Source organism: Gopherus evgoodei, chromosome 3 (genome assembly GCF_007399415.2).
Source record: "Gopherus evgoodei ecotype Sinaloan lineage chromosome 3, rGopEvg1_v1.p, whole genome shotgun sequence".
NCBI lineage: Eukaryota > Metazoa > Chordata > Testudines > Testudinidae > Gopherus > Gopherus evgoodei.
In genome coordinates, this window is record NC_044324.1 from 136924220 (window position 1) to 136946531 (window position 22312).

The 22312-nt window shown below is 41.6% G+C and overlaps 1 protein-coding gene across 3 annotated transcripts in view; it reads right to left on the minus strand.

Annotated features, from left to right (window-relative positions):
* Nucleotides 1-22312, minus strand: part of SFT2D1 (SFT2 domain containing 1) — a 43915-nt gene that overhangs the window by 15919 nt on the left and 5684 nt on the right. For 2 of the 3 annotated variants that reach the window (XM_030556728.1, XM_030556730.1), the window contains exons 2-3: nt 7975-8061; nt 1088-1170 (exon numbers count right to left, since the gene is read on the minus strand). In XM_030556728.1, coding sequence (XP_030412588.1) covers nt 1088-1170; nt 7975-8061 — 170 coding nt within the window. The remainder of the gene's footprint in view (nt 1-1087; nt 1171-7974; nt 8062-22312) is intronic. The other variant, XM_030556731.1, reaches the window with a different exon arrangement.

Below are 22312 nucleotides of genomic sequence, written 5' to 3' on the forward strand. Positions count from 1 at the left end.
ACTTTTCAAAACAGCTACACTTCAGGGGATAATGCAGCTGATGACACTGAAATTCAGACAACTGAGACAGAAGACAAAGGGGGCAGCGTTCTCAACAAGCAGCCCAACTATGATCCTTTCTGGCAAAGAGCTCCAAACAGGACCCAAGATTTTATGTAGATCAAAATATAAGAAAATGTTGACGGGTTCTTTGGCGCTATGCACAGGGTTTGTAAAAGCAGAAAAAGTTCAGAAGCCCTGAGCTAACTCTTTACACAAACACTCTAGTCAAAGTGGGGAGGGAGGACCAGGACTGAGAAAACTTTACAGACTCACACTTCATGTTCACAGAGTTTGGCACTTCATCCCGGTGAAACATAGGAGAATGAAATCAGAACAATCTTACAAGGCCTCTTTTGTAGTTTAGCAGCAGCAACAGAAAGTTAAGTTTGCTATTGTTTTTCCTGAGAGCACAGCCTCAAAAGTCAGTCTCAGCAACATGGCAAGGCATCTGCCTACAAGAAGGAGTGGTGAGAATAGATAAATTACAGCAGAGTTTTAAAATTTTAAAGTTAAACAAATTTTTAAAAGACCATACTTGAACTTATTCTATGGCAAGATTTTTCATGGATTCATTTTTAGGGTCTCCCAGACTTGTTTTCCATTAAAAATAAGATTAAAGAAACTCTGGTTGAAAGCAAGATGTTTCCTATCAGAAGATGCCCATAGTGAGATGCCTACATTAGTGATTAATTACTGAAATTGGGGTGTGAGGAGATGGCAGATGGATTTAGAAACACACAGAAGTCTAAAACCTATAGTCTACAACCTGCCAGCCAAAGTAAATAGAAATCAGGATGTATTTACGACGTGATCACAAAAAACACAATATAATTGTGTAGAAGTGGGAGGGAAACAACTGATATTCCCATTGTAACTAGTGTATTAGTAACATGAAAATGTAAAGTGCAAGATACATATGACCTGAAATTATAAGCTGCATTGTTTTTCACATTTGAATATTAATGTTACACACAAATTTGCAGTTAGAAATTCAGATTCCAAAACGGTAGAACTTATTAGTGATAACTAGGAAAATAATGCATACCTGGCTAATGCAGAAATATTTCCTATGGTGTAGAACACTGCAAAAAGTTTCAGCCCCGAGGGAAGCCACAGAAATGCTGTCCCCTGCACAAGAAAAAAATATTTTCATACTTTCAATTGCTAGTCCATCCAGTTTAGTGTGTCTGAAAATAAATGTAAAACCATAAAATTTAAGTCACAAGAAAGTCACCATGACCTACACTGGTCATACACTGTTTTCAGAGACTGCACTAACCATCCAGCAGATTAATACCTCCCTCTACTGGCAAGTGAGATGTAATGATTTCATGTATTTAACTGAGTCTCCCGAATGTTATTGCAGAGGAGTGAAAATAAATCCTATCAATATTACTATACCCAACATTTGTATAAGAGGCCTATTTCACAGGTTCTTTTAGCAGTAATTGTATAGATGCTTACTTTTTAGGTTATTGTACAGCAGATAGAATTATGGGTTTTAAAGAAACAGAAGTCTAAGTTGGAAGATCCTGTACATTATGTGAAAGGAAGACATCCATGAAGTTATACTGGACTAATATCCACAATCTCTCCAAACCCACTACAGAAAGTCCTCCGTCACTTCTCCCACTCACTCCAATCATAACAGTTCTAAAAAGAAGAAGTCTGAGTCAAACCTCAGCTGGCAGACAAAGTATGTGCATGGACAGGGGAAGAGAAGTTTGAATCAAGCACCTCCACTATCAGCCTCCATGTTTAAACCAGGGGGCTGATAATTCAAACACCTCCGCTGATCATAACTGCCATGACTAACAAGCAAGAGAGGCAGATTCTAAAGGTAACCAGAAGCCAACACACTTAGCGCTTCTTCAGACAAAACCATCACCTTAAATCACACAAACCAAAAGGAGGACAACATGGACCAGAGCACAAGCATAGTGTTCCATGTAAAAAGTACTATTTAAGCAAGCAGTGACATTTTGCATCAAATACAGTTTGAGTCATCTTACAGGGAATACCCAAGTGCAGCTCTAAATGACAAAGGAGTGGATGACTGTGGCTAGATTCAGATAAAACTGTGCCACACCCAGATTAAAAAAAAAAAAGCACACATGGCCTCTGCTACTTGATCATCCCGAAGTGGCCAGGAATACTATAAGACTGTCATATTCACATATGGGTAAACAGTCTCTGCCAATTATTCCAGATGCTTTCTCCAGGGTCATCTCATTCTTATCTGGATTAAGCCTCAGCCAGCTAGCTCTTAGCCAAGCCCTAATGAAGGTTAGGCCCTGCTTAAGTCATTTGTCTGCACCAACCAGACCTGCAAAAAGAGCAATGTAAAGCTAGGCATCATCCACAGAGACACTGCAGTCCACCTACTTCATTCACTATCTTCCCCAACAGCCTCACAGACTAAGGCCTTGGCTACACTGGCGCTTTACAGCGCTGCAACTTTTTTGCTCAGGGGTGTGGGAAAAAAAACCACACCCCTGAGTGTGCAGCAAGTTACAGCGCTGCAAAGCGCCAGTGTAAACAGCGCTGCAAGTTAATCCCCACGGGAAGGTGGATACCTGCAGCACTGGGAGAGCTCTCTCCCAGCACTGGTGCTGCAACCACACTCGCACTTCAAAGCGCTGCTGCGGCAGCGCTCCCGCAGCAGCGCTTTGGAGTTTTGAGTGTAGCCACGCCCTAAGGCCAGAAGGCACCATCGTGGTATCTCATCTGACCTCCAGCACATTGCAGGCCATATAACCTCACCTACTCACTCCTGCAGTAGGCCCATAACCTCTGGCTGAGTTACTGAAGTCCTCAAACCTTGAGTTAAAGACTAAGTTACAGAGTATACACCATTTACTCTAGCTCAAACCAGCAAGTGACCTGTGCCCCACACTGAAGAGAAAGGTGAAAAGCTTGCAAGATCTGCCAGTCTGACACAGAAGAAAATTTCCTCCTTATCCCAAATATGGTAATCAAGTAGATCCACCAGCCAGACACCTGGGAAAGAATTCTCTGTAGCAACTCACAGCTCTGCCCATCTAGTGTCCAATCTCTGACTCTTTAAGAAATCTGCTAATAGCAGTCAGGGATGGAAATATGGTACAGAAAAGGGGACAATGGAATTGTGGGGAACCTATATGAACCTTCAAAGCACATCAAATTGCTTTGTACAATCAACTTCAGACCTGTAGAGGCAAAACCAACCAATGGAATCTCAAAATTTTTATTAGGGCTGTCAATTAATCACAGTTAATATCTGTGACTAACTGAAAGGAAAATTAACATGTTTAAAAAAAATTAATGTGTTGTCTGCATACCTGAGGGTTGGGCAGGAGACATCCGTAGTGGGGGGCTGAAACACTAGCCCATGGCTTCCAAGGCAGCTGGGGCTGAAGCAGCCCATGCCAACCTGAAGCCCCAAGCATGGCTGAATCCCAGAGGCCCCAGCCCTAACCCTATATTTGAAAATACAGAAAGCCCCCAAAATATCTAAATAAATGGTATTCTAGTATTAACAGTGTGATTAAACTGCAAACAATTGCATGATTAATTTTTTAAATCATGCGAACAATCACTATTAAATTTTATTTAATCGCTTGACAGCCCTACTTTTTAGCAGCAGCCCAAGTGAATTTGAGCCTAATGTCAGTATACCAGATAATTCTCAGATTGAATGATTATTTTGTACACTGTCAGATTCAATGCAAGACTGATAGCAGTACCAAACATATTGCCACCTCTCTGAATATTTGGTTCCATTTGCATTCCTCTACCAGTTCTCTCAGTGTCCCATTGTCATGGTATAATTCCCCACTCTGAACCTTAGTGTCCAAAAGATGGGGTACCAGCAGGAATTCCTCTAAGCTCAATTACCAGCTTAGTACTTGTAGCGCTGCCACCAACCAGGAATTCCAGTGCCTGGTACACTCTGGTCCCCCCAAAACCTTGCCCGGGGACCCCCAAGACCCAGTCCCTCTGGATCTTAACACAAGGAAAGTAAACCCTTCCCCTCACTGTTGTCCCTCCCAGGCTTCCCCTCCCTGGGTTACCCTGGAAGATCACTGATTCAAACTCCTTGAATCTTTAAACAGAGAGGAAAATTCACTTTCCCCCCTCCTTCTCTCTCCCCCTCCCAGACTCTCCCTGAGGGAGAAAGTAATCCTAATACAGAGAAAATTAACCTCTCCCCCTTTACTCCTTTCTCCCCACCAATTTCCCTGGTGGATCCAGACGCAGTCCTTTGGGGTCTCACCAGAATAAAAAAAAACAATCAGGTTCTTAAACAAGAAAAAGCTTTTAATAAAAGAAAAAAAACAGTAAAAATTATCTTTGTAAATTTAAGATGGAATATGTTACAGGGTCTTTCAGCTATAGACACTGGGAATACCCTCCCAGTCTAAGTATACAAGTACAAATAAAAATCCTTTCAGCAAAATACACATTGCAAATAAAGAAAACAAACATAAGCCTAACTCGCCTTATCTACCTAGTACTCACTATTCTGGACATAAGAGACTGTATCAGAGAGATTGGAGAGAAACCTGGTTGCACGTCTGGTCACTCTCAGAACCCAGAGAGAACCACCACCAAACACTAACAGCACACACACAAACTTCCCTCCCTCAAGATTTGAAAGTATCCTGTTCCCTGATTGGTCCTCTGGTCAGGTGACAGCCAGGCTCACTGAACTTGTTAACCCTTTACAGGCAAAAGAGACATGAAGTACTCCTGTTCTATTAACCTTTAATTATCTGTTTATGACACCCATTCTTGCTTGCCTTTCATGAAAGACAAGGCAAGAGCTATTACTATTAGCAAGTAACGTTGAAAAAAATGTAAATGACTTTGCTACTACTTAGTCTTGCATCACATCTGCTTTGAGTACTCTACAAGATGCCTTCCCCACAGGGTTTGGCTTGAAATAGGAGATGTCCCTCCATTACCCCTCCCCCAAAACAGCTCAGTCACAGGTGCATGTAGAATTAGTGGTTATGTTCAGCTAACTGTTCTAAGTGTTATTTCCTGAATAGAAGTTTTTGAAATATATTTCAGCTCACAGCTTCCTAAAGACCACAGGTTGCCCTGCATCATCCAAAATCATATAGAAACAGCATAAGAACTCATAAGCCAGCATCACTTGCATTTTCCCAGGAACAGATTTCAATCAATGGGACAGAGATGATATGTCTCCATACGTCTCCACTTAACACTGCATAAAATATGTATTCTAAAGTGACAGTGAAAGCTGTTCAGCCACATGCTTGAATGTGCCTTTAATGTGACCCTTTTTCACATTAAATAGGAGATAAATAAGTTACTATTTTATGTTATGGCCAATAAAATAGAGCCCATGGTATAGGCATCCACTCTTGGAAGAAAGATATCACATGGCAAGTCTAAAGCATCTGACAAGGAAGCTTTTATTTTCATTGTCACATGCTAGAGAGAGGAATAAACTATGCCTGCTTCATTTCTTAATATGAAAGAATGTCACTTCTGCTAAGTATCTTTGTGTCTCATACTTTATTAAGACTCTGATAGAGAGAATGAGACTTATTTACTTGATTTTCACTGTATAGAAGACATTTAATAAGTCCTTTGCCTGTAAAGCATTTCTATCCTTTGTGGTTGGAAGTCATATTATATCAATATTGGATCTACACTCCATCAAAAAGTAGTAACTTAAACCATACCACTTTGCAAACAGTTGTTCCAAGCTACATTTCAACTGATTAGTCGTGCTTTTTGGGTGATGTCACAACTATACACCAACACTCACAAGACCTTCACTACTCTGCACATAATGGGTGGAGTGATTTACACATTAATGGATGTTTTAAATAAAGGTGTAAATACTCACAAAAATTACAGTTCTAAATGTGGCTGTTTGGTACACAGTTTGGAAGTCTCTGCAACACATGCAGCAGATTTTTCAAAAATGACCACTGATTTTGGGTGCCCAACTTGAGACATTTTTGGCTTAATTTCAGAAATGCTGAGCAACAATGCTAGGTGAAGTCAACAGGAGTCGGATGCTCCGCACCACTGAAAGACAAGATGCTCCGCACCACCAAGACAAAAGGTGTCAAGCTGGGCAAGTAGAACTAGCAATCTCTTCTGAAAATAATTTCAGAGGGTAGACGTATTAGCCTATATCAGCAAAAACAATGAGGAGTCCTTGTGACACTTTAGAGCAGGGGTGGGCAAACAAGAGGCCGCATCTGGCCCGCCAGGGCTTTGGATTCAGCCTGTGGGACTGACACCCCCATGGCGCTGCGGGCCCCACACTGCTCCTAGAAACACATGGCACCACGTCCCTGGGGGGAGCAGGGAAGGGTACTGCCCCCCACAGCTCCCATTGGCCAGGAATGGAGAACTGCAGCCAATGGGAGCTTTGGGAGAAGTACCCACAGGGGAGCAGGCGAGGGCAGCGCGCGGAGCCCTCTGCTCCCCCCCACCCCCAGAGGCTTCAGGGACATGGTGCCATCCGCCTCCAGGAGCGGTGTGGGGCCAGGGCAGGCAAAGAGCAGGCCTTAGCCCCATTGTGTGCTGCTGTCACCCTAGAACCTTCACCCCGAATCCCTCCTGCACCCCAACCTCCTGCCCTGTGCCCCCTGCCACACTCTGCACGCCAACCCCCTGCCCTGAGCCCCCTCCCACACTCTGCACCCCAACCTCCTGCCCTGAACCCCCTCCTGCACACCACGCACTTTGAAGGTATACATTGTCCCCAAATCTGAAATAGTTGTGGATGAGGACAAAGTCACAAAGCTCAGCCACCAGGTTTGCATTGACGTTATCAGGGATACTGTTCCTGATGGCTTGTAGTCCATATGTGTGTGGCATGTGGTAATTAAAAAGTGCCAATTCTTCAACAACAAAACTTCAAAAACAGACTCCAAAAAGAAACTGCAGAACTGGACACCATCAAATTAGGCCTCAATAAAGACTGGGAGTGGATGGGTCACTACAAAAAAGTAATTTTCCCTTTGCTGATACTCACACCTTCTTATGAACTGTTGGGAATGGGTGACATCCACCTTGATGTATTGGCCTTGTCAGCACTACAAAAGTAATTTTCCCTCGGATATTCATCCCTTCTTATGAACTGCTGAGAACAGGCCACTTCCACCTTAACTGAATTGGCCTCGTTAGCACTGACCTCCAACTTCTTAACGCAACTCCCATCTTTTTATGTGCTGATTAGACAGACAGACACTATTTTTCACTCCATGCATCTGATGACATGGGTTTTAGCCAACAAAAGCTTATGCCCAAATAAATTTGTTAATCTATAAGGTGCCACAAGAACTCCTTGTTGTTTCTTCTGAAAATGTTACGCTTGATGAACAAGAAATTGTGAGGTATGTCACAGGTTTTTGCTTCAAAAGTTACTGCCCCAACTTGCCTGTCTCTCAAAGCATCCTCTCCCACTATCTCCTCCCACCACTACCTGTCCTCCCCAGGGCATGGAATACAGCTTAATTCAAATTTAGTGGTATACACTATTATCAGTCATTTCAACAATACATATTATCTAGCAAAATATCATTAATTACACCAACAACTGGGAGATTAATTGCAAGTTACTGAACTTTATGAATTAGCCAGTGGACAAAACAAAAGAAAGTTTTGCCCAACCTTTTTGGTTACTGTATATTTGTTTTAATTTAAAATACTACATAATGTACTAGGAAATTTTGTCAATAAGAAAGTATGTCACTAGACCATTTACTGTAAATAGGGGAAGACTGCCAGTAGTGTGGATTATGAAGGGTCAGATCCAGCAAGGTATTGATCACCCTTTATTCCAACTGAAGCAATAGGAAGACGGTGCACCGCACCCCACAGGATCAGGCCCAGGGAATGAAGATTAGCAAGATTCTACCACAGCATCTTCATAAAAAGGTAGAACAAAAATTCACTTACAAGAATAGAACAGAAAATACCAGTTGCAAAACATATGGCAAACCATTTCACTCGAGTACCAAAACTAAGCGTTGAGGCATCAAGGACCTTGAGGGAAAAGAAAGTCGAAAATTAGAATATATTTTGGACAGTACCTAAAACTCAAATACTTCTTTTGCATTTAATGAGCTTTAATAATAAGTACAATTGTCTTGATTTCTCAACCTGCAACAAGTATTTACATTTTACCTTGCTTGCCTAAGAAATTTCATGTTTAATTTGTTCCAATTTAAAGATGGTATTAGCAATTTGATTAAACAGGTTACTTTAGTCCACTTTAAAATTATATGCATACCATGGCATTCAATAATAAAATGTTGCCCCCACAGATAAGCAGACCTATCCATCACCCAACAGATACAATTAAATCATGTCATGCCAAACTAGTGAGACTATTTTCTGCACAAGTTCACTCTAGTGAGCAACATGTGTTTAGCAGCTGTCAACTAATTTGTTTCTTTATACTATATGGAAGAGAAAGAATGAATGATCATATACAAGTTTGCTAGTGAACATTCTAAACATACAGCTTTGTACATCCCTTTTTGACAAAGCTACCATTCGTTATCAAACAAAGGAAGCAGTCACATTTTGCTGCTACAGAAACAGAACAGCAAAATGGAACGTGTGCCAAACAGAAAATTGAGAAGATATTTGAGTGAGTGAAGAGGTATAACAAAATTTGACAGTCCAGTTTGTTTGCTGAGAAACCACTCCCAAAATTAAAACAAATGCCATTAACCTGTGTAACTTCAGGTGTTTTCTGTATACCAGATTTCTTACCCAATTGCATATCTTCCTATAACCATCCCCTAAAAACAATTCCCTTGTTTTAAAGGGATGGTTAACACACTACTGCAGAGGTAGGCAACCTATGGCACGTGTGCCAAACACGGCACATCAGCTGATTCAGTGGCACTCACACTGCCTGGGTCCTGGCCACCAGTCTGGGGGGCTCTGCATTTTAAATTTAATTTTAAAGGAAGCTTCTTAAACATTTTAAAAACCTTATTTACTTTACATACAACAATAGTTTAGTTATATATTATAGATTTATAGAAAGAGAGATCTTCTAAAAACATTAAAATGTATTACTGGCAAGCGAAACCTTAAATTAGAGTGAATAAATGAAGACTCAGCACACTGCTTCTGAAAGGTTGCAGACCTGTATGCAATAAGTAATTTAAGTGGTCTTAGTTACAGACTTTGCAAATAAAATGTATCAAGAGACCAGTTAGGGATGAACCTCAAATTCACTCTAGTAACAGGAAAGATGACTTCAAAGCACCACATGTTGCAGAATAGCAAGTCCAGCTCTTCATTATGATTGGAGAATTCTACACATTAACTAATCAGAGAGAGCCACATCACAAGCAGTAACCCCAATTTCCATTAGTGCTTCAAGTCTGGCAACCACAAAGCACAATATAGGATAATTTGCCATGGGCAAAGTCAGCGAGATTAGATTTATACTCAACTGCACCATTGTCCAACAGTCTACAAACTAAATCCTAGCTCCAATTTATAAAGGAGTTGATTTAACATATGCTAAATCATACCTTCAAACTTTGACTCTCATTTTATGTCCTCGCTTTCAGTTTTCTACCTACTTTCAAACCGACATGATAATACTTTATAGTGATTTGACTTGACTGATTTCACGTTCTATATGTGGCTGACCCATTTCCTGGCTAGATTCTTCAAGAACAACGTTCAGCAGATTGTAAATCTGTAAATTTAGTTGCACATCTTTTTGAATCCTTATTACCTTAAAATACAGCATGTTTTCTTTACACAGGTTTAGATTCAAGGATGGGGGAGACAGAATATTGTTTCTCTTCATGCCACTATTGATCGAGCTTATTTTTTTTTTAAGAATCTATTTTAAAACCTACCTGTTATTTTTGCACAGTCAGGTTAGTGTGAATGCTTGAAATTTTTTTATTTTTTTTTAGGTATAAAGCTAAACCAAATTATAACACTAATTAAAGTATTTTTGGCAAAAACAACTATATTAATGAAACAAATTATAGAAAGTGCTCAAACCATTAAAACTGTTATTGAGATAGTTTTCTTCAGTGACTTTATTCTTTGGTAAGTATTACATACACTACAAATGTGGTTTAAATCTATCATTTGATCACAGCTAGGATTTCAAATGATTTAACATGAGGTGGATTTACCTATATACTACTGCAGTTAAAAAGGAGACCATTTAAAAAAAAAAAACACCACTCAGACTTCTCAAAGACACTGAATTTGAAAAACATAAAAGATACCAAGTCTGTTTAATTAAAATGTCAAAATAGGTAATTTAAAAAATAAAACAGATGAATACAGGTACTTAATGTTTGACATTTGCTTACAGATTTAATGCAGTGATGAATACAAAGTATCAGAGTTCTTTTCTCCTGTTTTCAACAATTAAGATCCGCCTTCCCAAATGACAGAATATGTTGCTTACCTTACTAGATTAAACTCTTTATCCTTATGTAGGCATAAAGGAAGAAGATAAGAGTAACTATATGTCTCAAAAATCAAAGAATATGTAGTGATTATATTCCTGAACAAAGAATCAAATGGAAAGCATTTTCTGCACATTCATTCAAATAGCTGAAGATACATATTTGAATCTCATGTTCAGGTACATTAATTCATGCAAATAACCACAAGTGCACATAAACATGGCAAATCCTTTCCATTGCAGCTCAGAAATGAAGTTAAGTGCTATCACCACATTAAAGATACCAGACAGCTTCTTTTGGAAAGCCACTATTTTCAGTCTGCCACAAGGAATCGGTGGGAGAGGGCAGTTGTTTCTTCAAGCCTATCAGGCATAGTGTTGCCAACTCTCACAATTTTATTTCAAGTTTCACAATATTTGGTGGTTCTTTTAAGTCTAATCTCCTTGGAGCAACTGATTACATGAGAATCTCAGTACTAATTTTTAACTAAATTAAGTTCTTAGCCCTCCTGGTTGCAGAGAATATCCTGAAAACATGAACAAAATAGCCTAAATGCTTGGAAACCAGAAGGCAAATAAAGCCCTTCTCCACCACTCCAAATATAAAGCCTCGTGATTTAAGACAATTTAATGATTTCTTAGGACTTGACTCATGATTTTTGGATACTTAGGGTTGACGATGTCAGGCAACAATTAAAATTTAGCTAACAGTTAAAGCAAAACCTGCAGAACAAGTAGGAATGCTTCTGTAGTAAGGACACAGACAACTGTAAACAACTGATAAGCTTATATGGTCAATGCCCACCCAGTAACTCAGCTCTTGGAGCAGGAAAAACCCTCCCTTCACAGACCATCGGATATCTGTGAGCACTCATCCCTACCTCCTCCCACCCCACCCCTTTCCCCCACAAGATAGCCATAGATGCTTGATGCAATAGGAGGCCTCTACATGTACATACTGTTTTTATTTTTATCTTTGTTCAGGGTTCTCTTGACTTGTAACAATGTCTGTCTCTGTACATACAAATAAATACAAACGAATTGATAAGAGAATGTATATAACTGGCCACTACGGCACTGTATTTTTGAAGCTGCTTGTCAGTCTTCCTGGTACCATGAATAAACCTGCTTCAGTATTGTCTGTGCTTGCCTGATTCTTGGGGAAAAGAATCTTTTTGCCCAACAATAAGTAGCTGCATACAGAGGGGGAAGCTTGGGCAAAGACCAAAGCGACCCAGCATATGCAGCCATGTTCAGATCAGAGCAGAATAATAGGAATCAAAAGTCAGAAAAGAGTTTTATTTATGGCCACTTTTTATACCTCCCACTCTGCATGAAATAAACCTGGACCAAATTATTTCAACATTTGTAACAGCATGCAGTCCAGATGTCTTATTAGCTTCTTCCTTTATTCTCCTTTCCCACCTAGCATATCCACACTTTATAAACACTTAACAGAGTACTATTTGAATCTTCTCAGTAGAGACTAGTGAATAATGCAGCTGAGCAAATGGCTGCACAACTTACCCTTCTGGCAAGTCACTAAGTGTGCAAACAGCAGATTTCTCTAGCCACCAGGAGACAAGCAGCTCTAGTAGGCTTAGGAACTGCATATGGCAGTCACCTTCTTTGTCCCTGGGAGACCCTCAATGCCAACTGGCAGAGGGCCCACCATATTGTAACTCATGTTAGGCCTGACAGCCACTATCCCCAAAACACTGTTGTCATAATATCTATCTAAAAGATGTCATGTAAAGTATCCTATGTAAACTGGTGACACACTGATCCAGAAAGATCACCATGATATAGAACTTGTGCAAAACCCATACATACATGTGTGCTGGAAATATGTTCTTAAAATATGCACTGCCTCCCAAACATAAACCCAACCTTCCCTAAACAAATGAAAGTGGATTACCCCGTCTGACTGGCTTGATTACAGGCAGAGGACAATGAAAGTATATTTACATAAAAGGTAAACCAAGCAATCAAGCTAACTAGCAGCAACTCAGGAGTACCCTAGTGGACAGAGTCTGTGTGCCAGGAATCCTTCCTGGCTCTTGAGAGAAAGGCAAAAAGCTCTTGGGAGACAGACAGCAAAAAGGGATTTTAGTTATCCATCACTTCGGGGACAGCACACTGAGTCCATGGAAGTTAGAGGGCTCAAGATGCTAGTAACCTGATATGAGTAAAAAAAAACTGCATAGGCAAAGACTAACTGGCTAAAATTAAATTTTAGTCACTAGAAAGCGTGACTTGTTTTGTTTGTAATCACGTGTTTCTTTCTCTCTCACTTAGTACCACTTAAACCTCTGTTCTTTGTTAATAAAAACTTATTCTTGATTTTTAACAAAACCATCTCAGTGCTGTGTATTAAAGTGAAGTGTGCCTTCAACTAACTTAACACACTGGTGTGTACACTGTCTCACTGGAGGCAGCAAACAATTTCTGAGCGTGTCTCAGTGAGAGGGACTGGATACTGCAAAGAGACATCTCTGGGGAACTCAGCCCACGTCCACACTACAGGGTAAAATCGATGTCATTAAAATCGATTTTATAAAGCAGGCTTTATAAAATCGATTTTGCGCGTCCACACTAGGGCTACTTACATCGATGTTGAGCGTCCATGTTCCCTGGCGTCCATCTTTTCCCTGAGCGTTGCACTCTGGGTACCTATCCCACAGTTCCTGCACGGGTCCCTGGCCTTTGGAATTATGGGTTACTACCCCAGTGCATGATGGGATCAAAGTCCCCGTCCTGGGTGGTTCTGGGTACAGCCTCCCCGCCCCTTCCTGTAAATGGCACACAGTCAGTTCGCGCTGTTTTTACTGGCTGCAGTGAGGGAAACGCCATTTTGCAGCAAGCATGGATCCAGGTCTGCTCTTGTCCTTTATCGCGAATACTGTAAATACTTCACGCATTGTCGTTCTATCACTGCTGACCCATGATGCAGAAATGCAAGAGAGAATGCTTGAATGCGGGGATGACAGCGATGACGAACTGGAGAACGATTTTTCTGACACCCCGGGCCCCTGCACGTTGGAGCTCCTGACAGTTATGGGTGAGGTTCTACCCGTTCCGCGCCGCTTTTGGGCACGGGAAACAAGCACTGACTGGTGGGACCGCATAGTCCTGCAGGTGTGGGACGAATCGCAGTGGCTGCGGAACTTTCACATGCGTAAGAGCACTTTCTTTGAACTCTGTGACTCGCTTTCTCCTGTCCTGAAGCGGCATAATACCAGGATGAGACCAGCCCTCACAGTGGAAAAGCGAGTGGCAATAGCCATATGGAAGCTTGCAACGCCAGACAGCTACCGGTCAGTCGGGAATCAATTTGGAGTGGGCAAATCTACTGTGGGGGCTGCTGTGCTGGAAGTATCCAAAGCAATCATTAAGCTGCTGCTTCGAAAGGTTGTGACTCTGGGAAACGTGCAGGCCATTGTGGATGGCTTTGCTGCAATGGGATTCCCTAACTGTGGGGGGGCCATAGATGGAACCCATATCCCTATTTTGGCACCGGAACACCAGGGTGCCCAGTACATAAACCGCAAGGGGTACTTTTCGATGGTTCTGCAAGCCCTGGTGGATCACAAGGGACGTTTCACCAACATCCACGTGGGATGGCCAGGAAGGGTTCACGACGCACGTGTCTTCAGGAGCACTACACTGTTTAAACGGCTGCAGCAAGGGACCTACTTCCCTGACCAGAGAATAACAGTTGGAGATGTCCAAATGCCTATAGTTATCCTTGGGGACCCAGCCTACCCCTTGATGCCCTGGCTAATGAAGCCATACACAGGCAGCCTTGACAATGCTCAGGAGTTGTTTAATTACAGGCTGAGCAAGTGCAGAATGGTGGTAGAATGTGCATTTGGCAGGCTGAAGGCGAGATGGCGAACGCTTCTTACTCGTTCAGATCTTAGCCAAACCAATATCCCCTTTGTCATTGCTGCTTGCTGTGTGCTCCACAATCTCTGTGAGAGCAAGGGGGAGGCCTTTATAGCGGGGTGGGAGACTGAGGTAAACCACCTGGTCGCTGATTATGCGCAGCCAGACACCAGGGCAATTAGAAGATCACACCAGGATGCTGTGCGCATCAGAGAAGCACTGAAAAGTAGCTTCCTCATGGGCCAGGGTACAGTTTGAATGCTGATTTTCCTTTCAATTGATTGCTGCCCTCCCCGTCTATGCGGTGTTGCTGCTGCAAGATACTTTCCCTGCAGCATTACTCAATTGTGTGCTTAGGTTACTTGCGAGAGCTGTCCATTGGAAAACATATAATTCTATATTTCCCAATTATTACCTACCTCCACCATTAGCTGCTTCCGTCTGCTGCTAGGCACTGTACCTGCAACCTTCCTTAACTGCTTTTTTATTGAAAAATAAAGTCGCTATTATTTGTTAAAAGAATTGTGCTCTTTATTTAAAATCAGACCCTTTCATCAATCAAGCATCATGCTTGTTGTTACAATACTGTGCATGAAATTTCATAACTCAGCGTTCTATGGGGGATGGAGCGAGGGAGGTTTGGAGGAAGGGCAAGGGAGGTTGGAAAGAAGAAAGTGCATCAGAGAAGACAGAACAGGAATTCTCATGGACCAGGGTACGGTATGGCTGCTTTCTTTGTTTTCCCTTTATTACCCATATCCCCAATTGTCAAATCCTGATGCTGATAACTAGCTTCCGTGCAGCTTTCCAAAGCTGCTTGCTTTACTTCATTACCAAGCTACAGTCACACTGCCTTAATAGCATGACCTGAGAGTAAAAAGAGGCAAAGGTGCCATGGGAGAAGTTTGGATCATTAGAGGAGGGAAAAAACAGGACACAAAGGCCTTTTCAATTTAATGAAAGCCTTCTGGTTGGAGTGTCCGCAGCGGTGGAGGGGGCTGGTGCAGAGAGCCTTCCCCCACGCGTTCTTACACGCCTGGTTCTGGAAGGTGTGGGACAGGGTGAGTACTGAGGGAGGTTATACACGGGCTGTAGGGGCATTCTGAAACCACGGAGCTCTTGCAGCATATCGCGGAAGATGTCAGTCTGATCACGAAGAAGATCCACAGTTGCTGCTCGCCAGCGCTGATCTTCCTGCCACCTGACATCATTTTTGGCGTCCCTCCTGTCTTCGCGTTGACTGGCAGCCTCCCTGTACTTTGCGACCAATTGTTTCCAGTCCCCCTGCTGAGCTCTCTCTGTACGGGTTACTGCCATAATTTCGGTGAACATGTCCTCACGCGTCCTCCTTTTCCTCAGTCTTCTTATGATACCCCCCCCACGTAGAGGAGAAGCAAGAGGGAGGCTGGAGAAATGTGCAGCTGTGTGTGGGGGGGGTGGGGATTGGAAAGAGTGATAAAAGAATCATAAGAGACACATTTCACACAACAATGCATACCGTCTTTCTCCTCACTGACCTCTGCCTGTTATCGAACCTTGAACATTTTACTTTACCACAAGGTCGCCTTAGGATTCCTTTAATACTTATTGCTTGTGGGTGAGGACAAAGATTTCTGCTCAGACGCAGGTCAGGGGAGCGCACAGACCATGTCCCGAGAAAATGGTAAGTTAATAATGGCTAGTAATCCCTGTAGTAGATTGTACTGGTAATCAAGCTGGTCTCCTTCCCCGGTTTGCTCTCGCGTTCCCCGAACAAGCAGGTCTCCTTCCCTGCGGTTTGCTGGATGGTTCGGGGAACGCGAGAGCAAACCGCGGCGAAGCTGGTCTCCTTTCCCGGTTAGCTCTCGCGTTCCCCGAACAAGCAGGATGAATCCGCCCTGTTACAATGGAGACGTTTCTAAAAACCACCTCATGGGTCACTGTTTTAGGAAAGGTTTTTAATCTACTTGGTCAGTGACTCATAGTACAGGTAGTGATTTGAATCACCCAGTAAAAAAGGCTTACATTAAACCAAAACTTTTATTAAAAGAAATTACACTCACCAGAGGACGGTCCCTCAGCTTCATTTTCTGGAGTACTGCCTTGAGATGGCTGGCAGGGAACCTCAGTAAGGGTGAGGAAAAGATCCTGGCTGTTTGGGGGGATAAAATGCTCTGTGCTCTCTGCTGGAGCCTACTCCTCTTGGTCCTCATCATACTGATCATCGCCATCAATTAAATCTTCCGTAGTGGCAGGAATCACGACGCCCACCTCTGAATCCACAGACAAGGGGGGGTTCGTCGTTGCGCTGTTCCCCAATATTGCGTTAAGCTCGCCGTAGAACCGGCATGTTTTGGGGGCAGAGCCTGACCTGCCCTTTGCTGCTTTGGTCTTCTGATACGCCTGTCTGAGCTCTTTCACTTTCACTCGGCACTGTAACGAGTCCCTGGTATGTCCCCTCTCCCGCATGGCATTAGAAATTTTTTCAAAGGTTTTCTCATTTCGTCTGCTCCAGCGCAGTTCTGAAAGCACCGACTCTTCGCCCCATACAGCTATCAGATCCTGTAACTCCTGTGTGCTCCATGCTGGAGCTCTTTTCCTATTTTCAGGAGACTGCATTCTTCTCTCTGCTGCTGAGAGCTCCACGCTGTGCAAGCAGGAAATGGAATTTCAAAGTTCCCGGGGCTTTTCCTGTTTACCTGGCCAGCAGTAGAGTACCTTTACCTATGTAGAGCGGCCACTAGAGCACTGTGGGATACGTCCCGGAGGCCATTAACTTCGATGGCCGTCCACACTATCATAAAATCGATTTTAAGAAATCGATTTTGGGTTTACTCCTCTCGTTTAGATGGAGTTCCAAAATCGATTTTAGGGACCCTTAAAATCTATTTTATGCACTCTGTAGTGTGGACGGTTACAGCTTTAAATCGATTTAAAGCTGTTTAAATCGATTTAAAGCTGTAGTCTGGACCTGCCCTCAGTAACTGGCATTCACTGGGTTTCATTGTTACCAAGGTTTAGTTTGTCAGACTCTTGAAGAGCTTGCTGGTATGGCAGACAGGTTTTGGGTCAGCTCCCTGACAACTTGGCAGGGAGCTAACACAGTGGCTTACAGTTCTGGGTGTTGTGAACAGAATTTCACACCTTCTCCAGCAGCATAGCTCAGAAGCAGTGCAGAGGTTAGGCTCCCCGCTTGCTGGCCTTAGGCTCTTCATCATGCTAGGTACTGAACACAAAAGAGGAGTCGTCCCAGTCAAAATATTTACAATCTAATTTGTCCTTCATGTCAAACAGGTGGATATGACAGACACAGAAACCGCAAAATAAGACACTTATGGTACAATTAAAGACTATAATGATTGTGGTTTAACACAAAAGCAAGACTGATTATTTCATCCTGGACTCCTGATTATAGCATTATGCCACACACACTACAATACTTGCACTATTAGTAGCCTTTGCTTAGTGGAGGCCCAGGTAAAGATAGCAGTGCATACTCCATGTCTGGAAAGAGATCATCAGAACTGTAGCATAGGAAGGAAGGGAATTTGTACAGCATACATCCTCCTAAACATCTTTAGCTGTACTGCCCTTTACCGCTTCGCTTCCCAGGGGCCCAAAATGTCATGATGAAAAAGGAACAAGCAAATCACCACCACCACCTCCACACTTTGTGTAATTAAAGTTTAATTCACCCCACTGACAGGAAGCACAATGAAACAAAAGACTCTGATAAGGACATGTCAAGGAGAGGAACTGTCCACTCAGACATCAGAAGGGCGTGAAAAGTGAAAAACTGAAATCAGGACGACAGGCTTTCTGAAACATAATTAATTGTTTTGTAATAGTCTAACATAGGATCTCCCACTGAAAGAAAACACCTTATGATGTCACTGCTGAATGGCAGCAAAGCTTGCTATGGGCCCCCAACAGATCAAGTGAATGCTGATCTGCAATGTTGCCTGTCTGATCATAAAAAGATCTATTTCACTTTCCAAATTGTTTACTTACGGTTCTTCCATAAGTGAGTCACTCAGAAGAGTTGGGGAAAGTTTCTCTTATGGGCAATTTATTCCAAAATTGTCTACTACAGGATTTCTTGCACCTTCTTCTGAAGCTGTTTGTATTAGTCACTGTCCAAAACAGGATACTAGATTTCTTTGACAGGATAAAAGCCTTGTGGATAAGCGGGTAGACCTGGTATATCTTGAGTTTAGTAAAGCTTTTTATACTGTCTTGCAAGATCTTCTCATAAACAAACTAGGGAAACGCAACCTAGATGGAGCTACTATCAGGGGAGTGCAAAACTGGTTGAAAAAACATTCCCAGAGAGTAGTTATCAGCGGTTCACAGTCATGCTGGAAGAACATGAGTGGGGTCCCATAGAGATCAGTTCTGGGTCCAGTTCTGTTCAATATCTTCATCAATGATTTCAATAATGGCATAGAGAGTACACTTATAGAGTTTGCAGACAATACCAAGCTGGGAGGGGTTGCAAGTGCTTTAGAGGATAGCATTAAAATTCAAAATGATCTGGACAAACTGGAGAAATGGTCTGAAGTAAATAGGATGAAATTTAATAAGGACAAATGCAAAGTACCCCTCTACCACAATAACATGCAACCTGATAGAATACAAATTTGGATATAATGCAGTAAAGCAGTGCTCTGGGAGGGGATGGAGGGACTGCGCACTCCAGCAGATCAAAACCAGTTCAATTTAATACTGTTTCACCTACAATGTGGTAAGGTTTTTTGGCTCCAGAGGACAGCATTATATCAGGGTAGAGGTGCACTCCACTTAGGAAGGAACAATCAGTTGCGCACATACAAAATGGGAAGTGACTGCCTAGGAAGGAGTACTGTGGAAAGGGATCTGGGGATCATAGTAGACTACAAAATAAATGTGAGTCAACAGTGTAACGCTGTTGCAAAAAAAGCAAACATCCTTCTGGGATGCATTAGGCAGGAGTGTTGTAAACAAGACACGAGAAGTAATTCTTCTGCTCTACTACACACTGATTAGGCCTCAACGGGAGTATTGTGTCCAGTTCTGGGCATCACATTTTAGGAAGGAAGCGGACAAATTGGAAAGAACCCAGAGAGGAGCGACAAAAAATAAAGGTCTAGAAAACATGACCTATGTGGGAAGATTGAAAAAACTGGGTTTGTTTAGTTTGGAAAAGAAGACGGGGCGGGGGAGGAGGGGGCAGGACATAACAGTTTTCAAGTACGTAAAAGGTTGTTACAAGGAAGAGGGAGAAAAAATATTTTTCTTTACCTCTGAGGATAGGACAAGAAGCAATGGACTTGTAGCAAAGGAGGTTTATGTTGGACATTAGGAAAAACTTCCCAACTGTCAGAGTGGTTAAGCACTGGAATAAATTGCCTAGGGAGGTTGGGGAATCTCCATCACTGGAGATTTTTAAGAGCAGGTTAGACAAACACCTGTCAGGGATAGGCTAGATAATACCAAATCCTGCCAGGAGTGCAGGCAACTGGACTAGGTGACCTCTCGAGGTCCCTTCCAGTCCTATGATTTAACGAGTCACTGAACTGGTACATTAGTTCTTACGTTACCAAGCTAAGCTATCTGATTTCATTTGCCTTGTCTTGCTGCTTCCAAATATCTTTCAGTAAATTATACCTTTTGACTAAATCACTGCAATTTATACAAAGCTGTGCATTTCACACTTTGACAAGGTTGTCACTAATAACAAGAATGTTCAGAAGCATAGGAAGTATACTACAGCTGAGACTTGTTAAATTAAGTTTCAATTCAATATCTCAAATTAAGTACTTAGTAATTGAGATCTTAGAACTCCATGTATTCTTATGTGGAAAGACTCTAGAGATTTAGGGCTTGATATTTATGATTCATGCATACACATTCTCCTCAAAGCATGCTGACTGCATGGTACCCTACACTACCACATTTCTCTCTATACCACTATGCTCCAGGGCAGCGTTAAACATCTAGCTGAAAGTCAGCCCCATACCATGGGTGCAGCATGCTGCTTTCAGTCACTTCTATAATGTCCTTATTTCTAAAAGTGATTTCTTCCAATGTAGGAAAGACTTCAACTGTCAATCAGAATTCAGCCCTGGATTTGAAGTTTAAAAAAAAAAAAGACTTTTTAGATTAAACTACAAATGTTTTCTTTGCATTTGTATAAACAGCTGATCAGTTGGTATATGGGCTAGTGTTAAACAGATTCCTTCAAAGCTTTAAAAAAAAATAAAGTAAGTGTTCAGAGCAAGCATGAAAAATGCCAGCCCAAAGAGTATTTTTCAAAAACTCAGTGAAAATATAAGGGCTTTTAATTAAACTGCTTTCACAGCCATAAGAGAGACAAGGCGGGGGAGGTAAGAGCTTTTATTGGCCCAACTTTTGTTGGAGAAAGAGACAAGGTTTGTCAAAAGACTGCTTCTGTCACCAACAGAAGTTGGTCCAATAAAAGCTATTACCTTACCCACCTTATCTCCTGAACATCCTGGGACCAACAGGGCTACAACTACACTGTTCATGGCCATAAGCAACACTGAAGAATGAAAAGGGAAGGAAAGAATAAAAGCATATGGATCCAAAAGAGGGAATATGTTTCTGAAGAGCCTTAATATTTAAATGCCATTTAGCATTTAATAACATCCTTAATAAAAGCCTTCCTAGACCGTGGTGACCAGAACCACACAGAAGTACTGTAATTCTCCTATTTGTAATCCCCACAAATTATTATTGTGCAGGAGCCCTAGCAGCCCCACAGTTAGAACAGTTCCTTTCCCGCTTCAGCATTACACAGATATCTTAAAAAACTGAAAAGATTCTACAGTATGCATAATGTATGCCATCTGTTTTTAAAGCTCATCAAGGCAATATAACACAGGGTAATGTCACCAAATTAGGGGTTGTAATATTTAAATAGTGGATTTGAAAAAACTCTTCCACTTAAACTATCACTTTTAATGATAACTTAGTTAAACCTTTGATGGAACATGCTGTCCCTACCAAATGCATGTCCTTTCTTCATTAAATGTTACATTTAGCACAAAACATTGCTCTGATCAAAAACTGCCCAAATAAAGGGGCCTCTGGGAACATCCCAATCCCCACTAGGTAACATACTTTTTAAAGCTTCAGGGTTAACAAAACATTAATAATATTACAGGCTAGGGATCAGCAGCCTACCTTTTGCCAGGAAGCCACATCCTGATCTGAGAAGTTCATTAGAACAAACTAACTTTAATAAACACACATGTATGTCAGTAATAAATATCCCAAATGGTATGTATATTGGGAGGTGCTGGGAAAGGTAAAATACCACATCTACCCTTACTAAGTTGAGACAGCCAGGAACTGAGCAGACTGGTTCAAAAAGGAATATTTTCCCCCTTTAGAATAGGGACTATCCAGCAAAGCAAGTGGTTTGGCAGTTATTTAAACCTGACCTGTTGAATTCCAGTACAAAAAGCAAAAAATTTAATACAATATATCTGTTTGTGACAGTGAGATCTCTTATGTATTTCACACTAGATGAAATTGAATATTTATACTTAGCAATAAAATTACTTATTTAAAATTAGTCACATTGTTCTATAACTCAATTTTTTAAAGATGAGATACATTTCATGACTTCTTTTGACACCTTAGTTTTAACTATACAGGCAAGTCTCATCTTATGCGGAGTTGAATGGCGGGTGGAATTACACGCAATACAGTTACAGTATTAAAATTGTTATTTTTTTCTCTTTTTTTTGTTGCTGACCATGTAAAGCTGAAATTGTGCATGTTAAATGCGTGTAAGATGTGACAAACCTGTATAGTTCCCATTTTCTTCAGGAAGTTTAAGTTTAGTTTAAGAGGAAGTTTTAACTTAATTTTACTGAAGGTGCTGTGTCTTTAATGAAAAAAGAAATTAATAGCCTCTAAATTTTTATTTATCTATTTCCTTGACAAAACTGGTCTGATGTT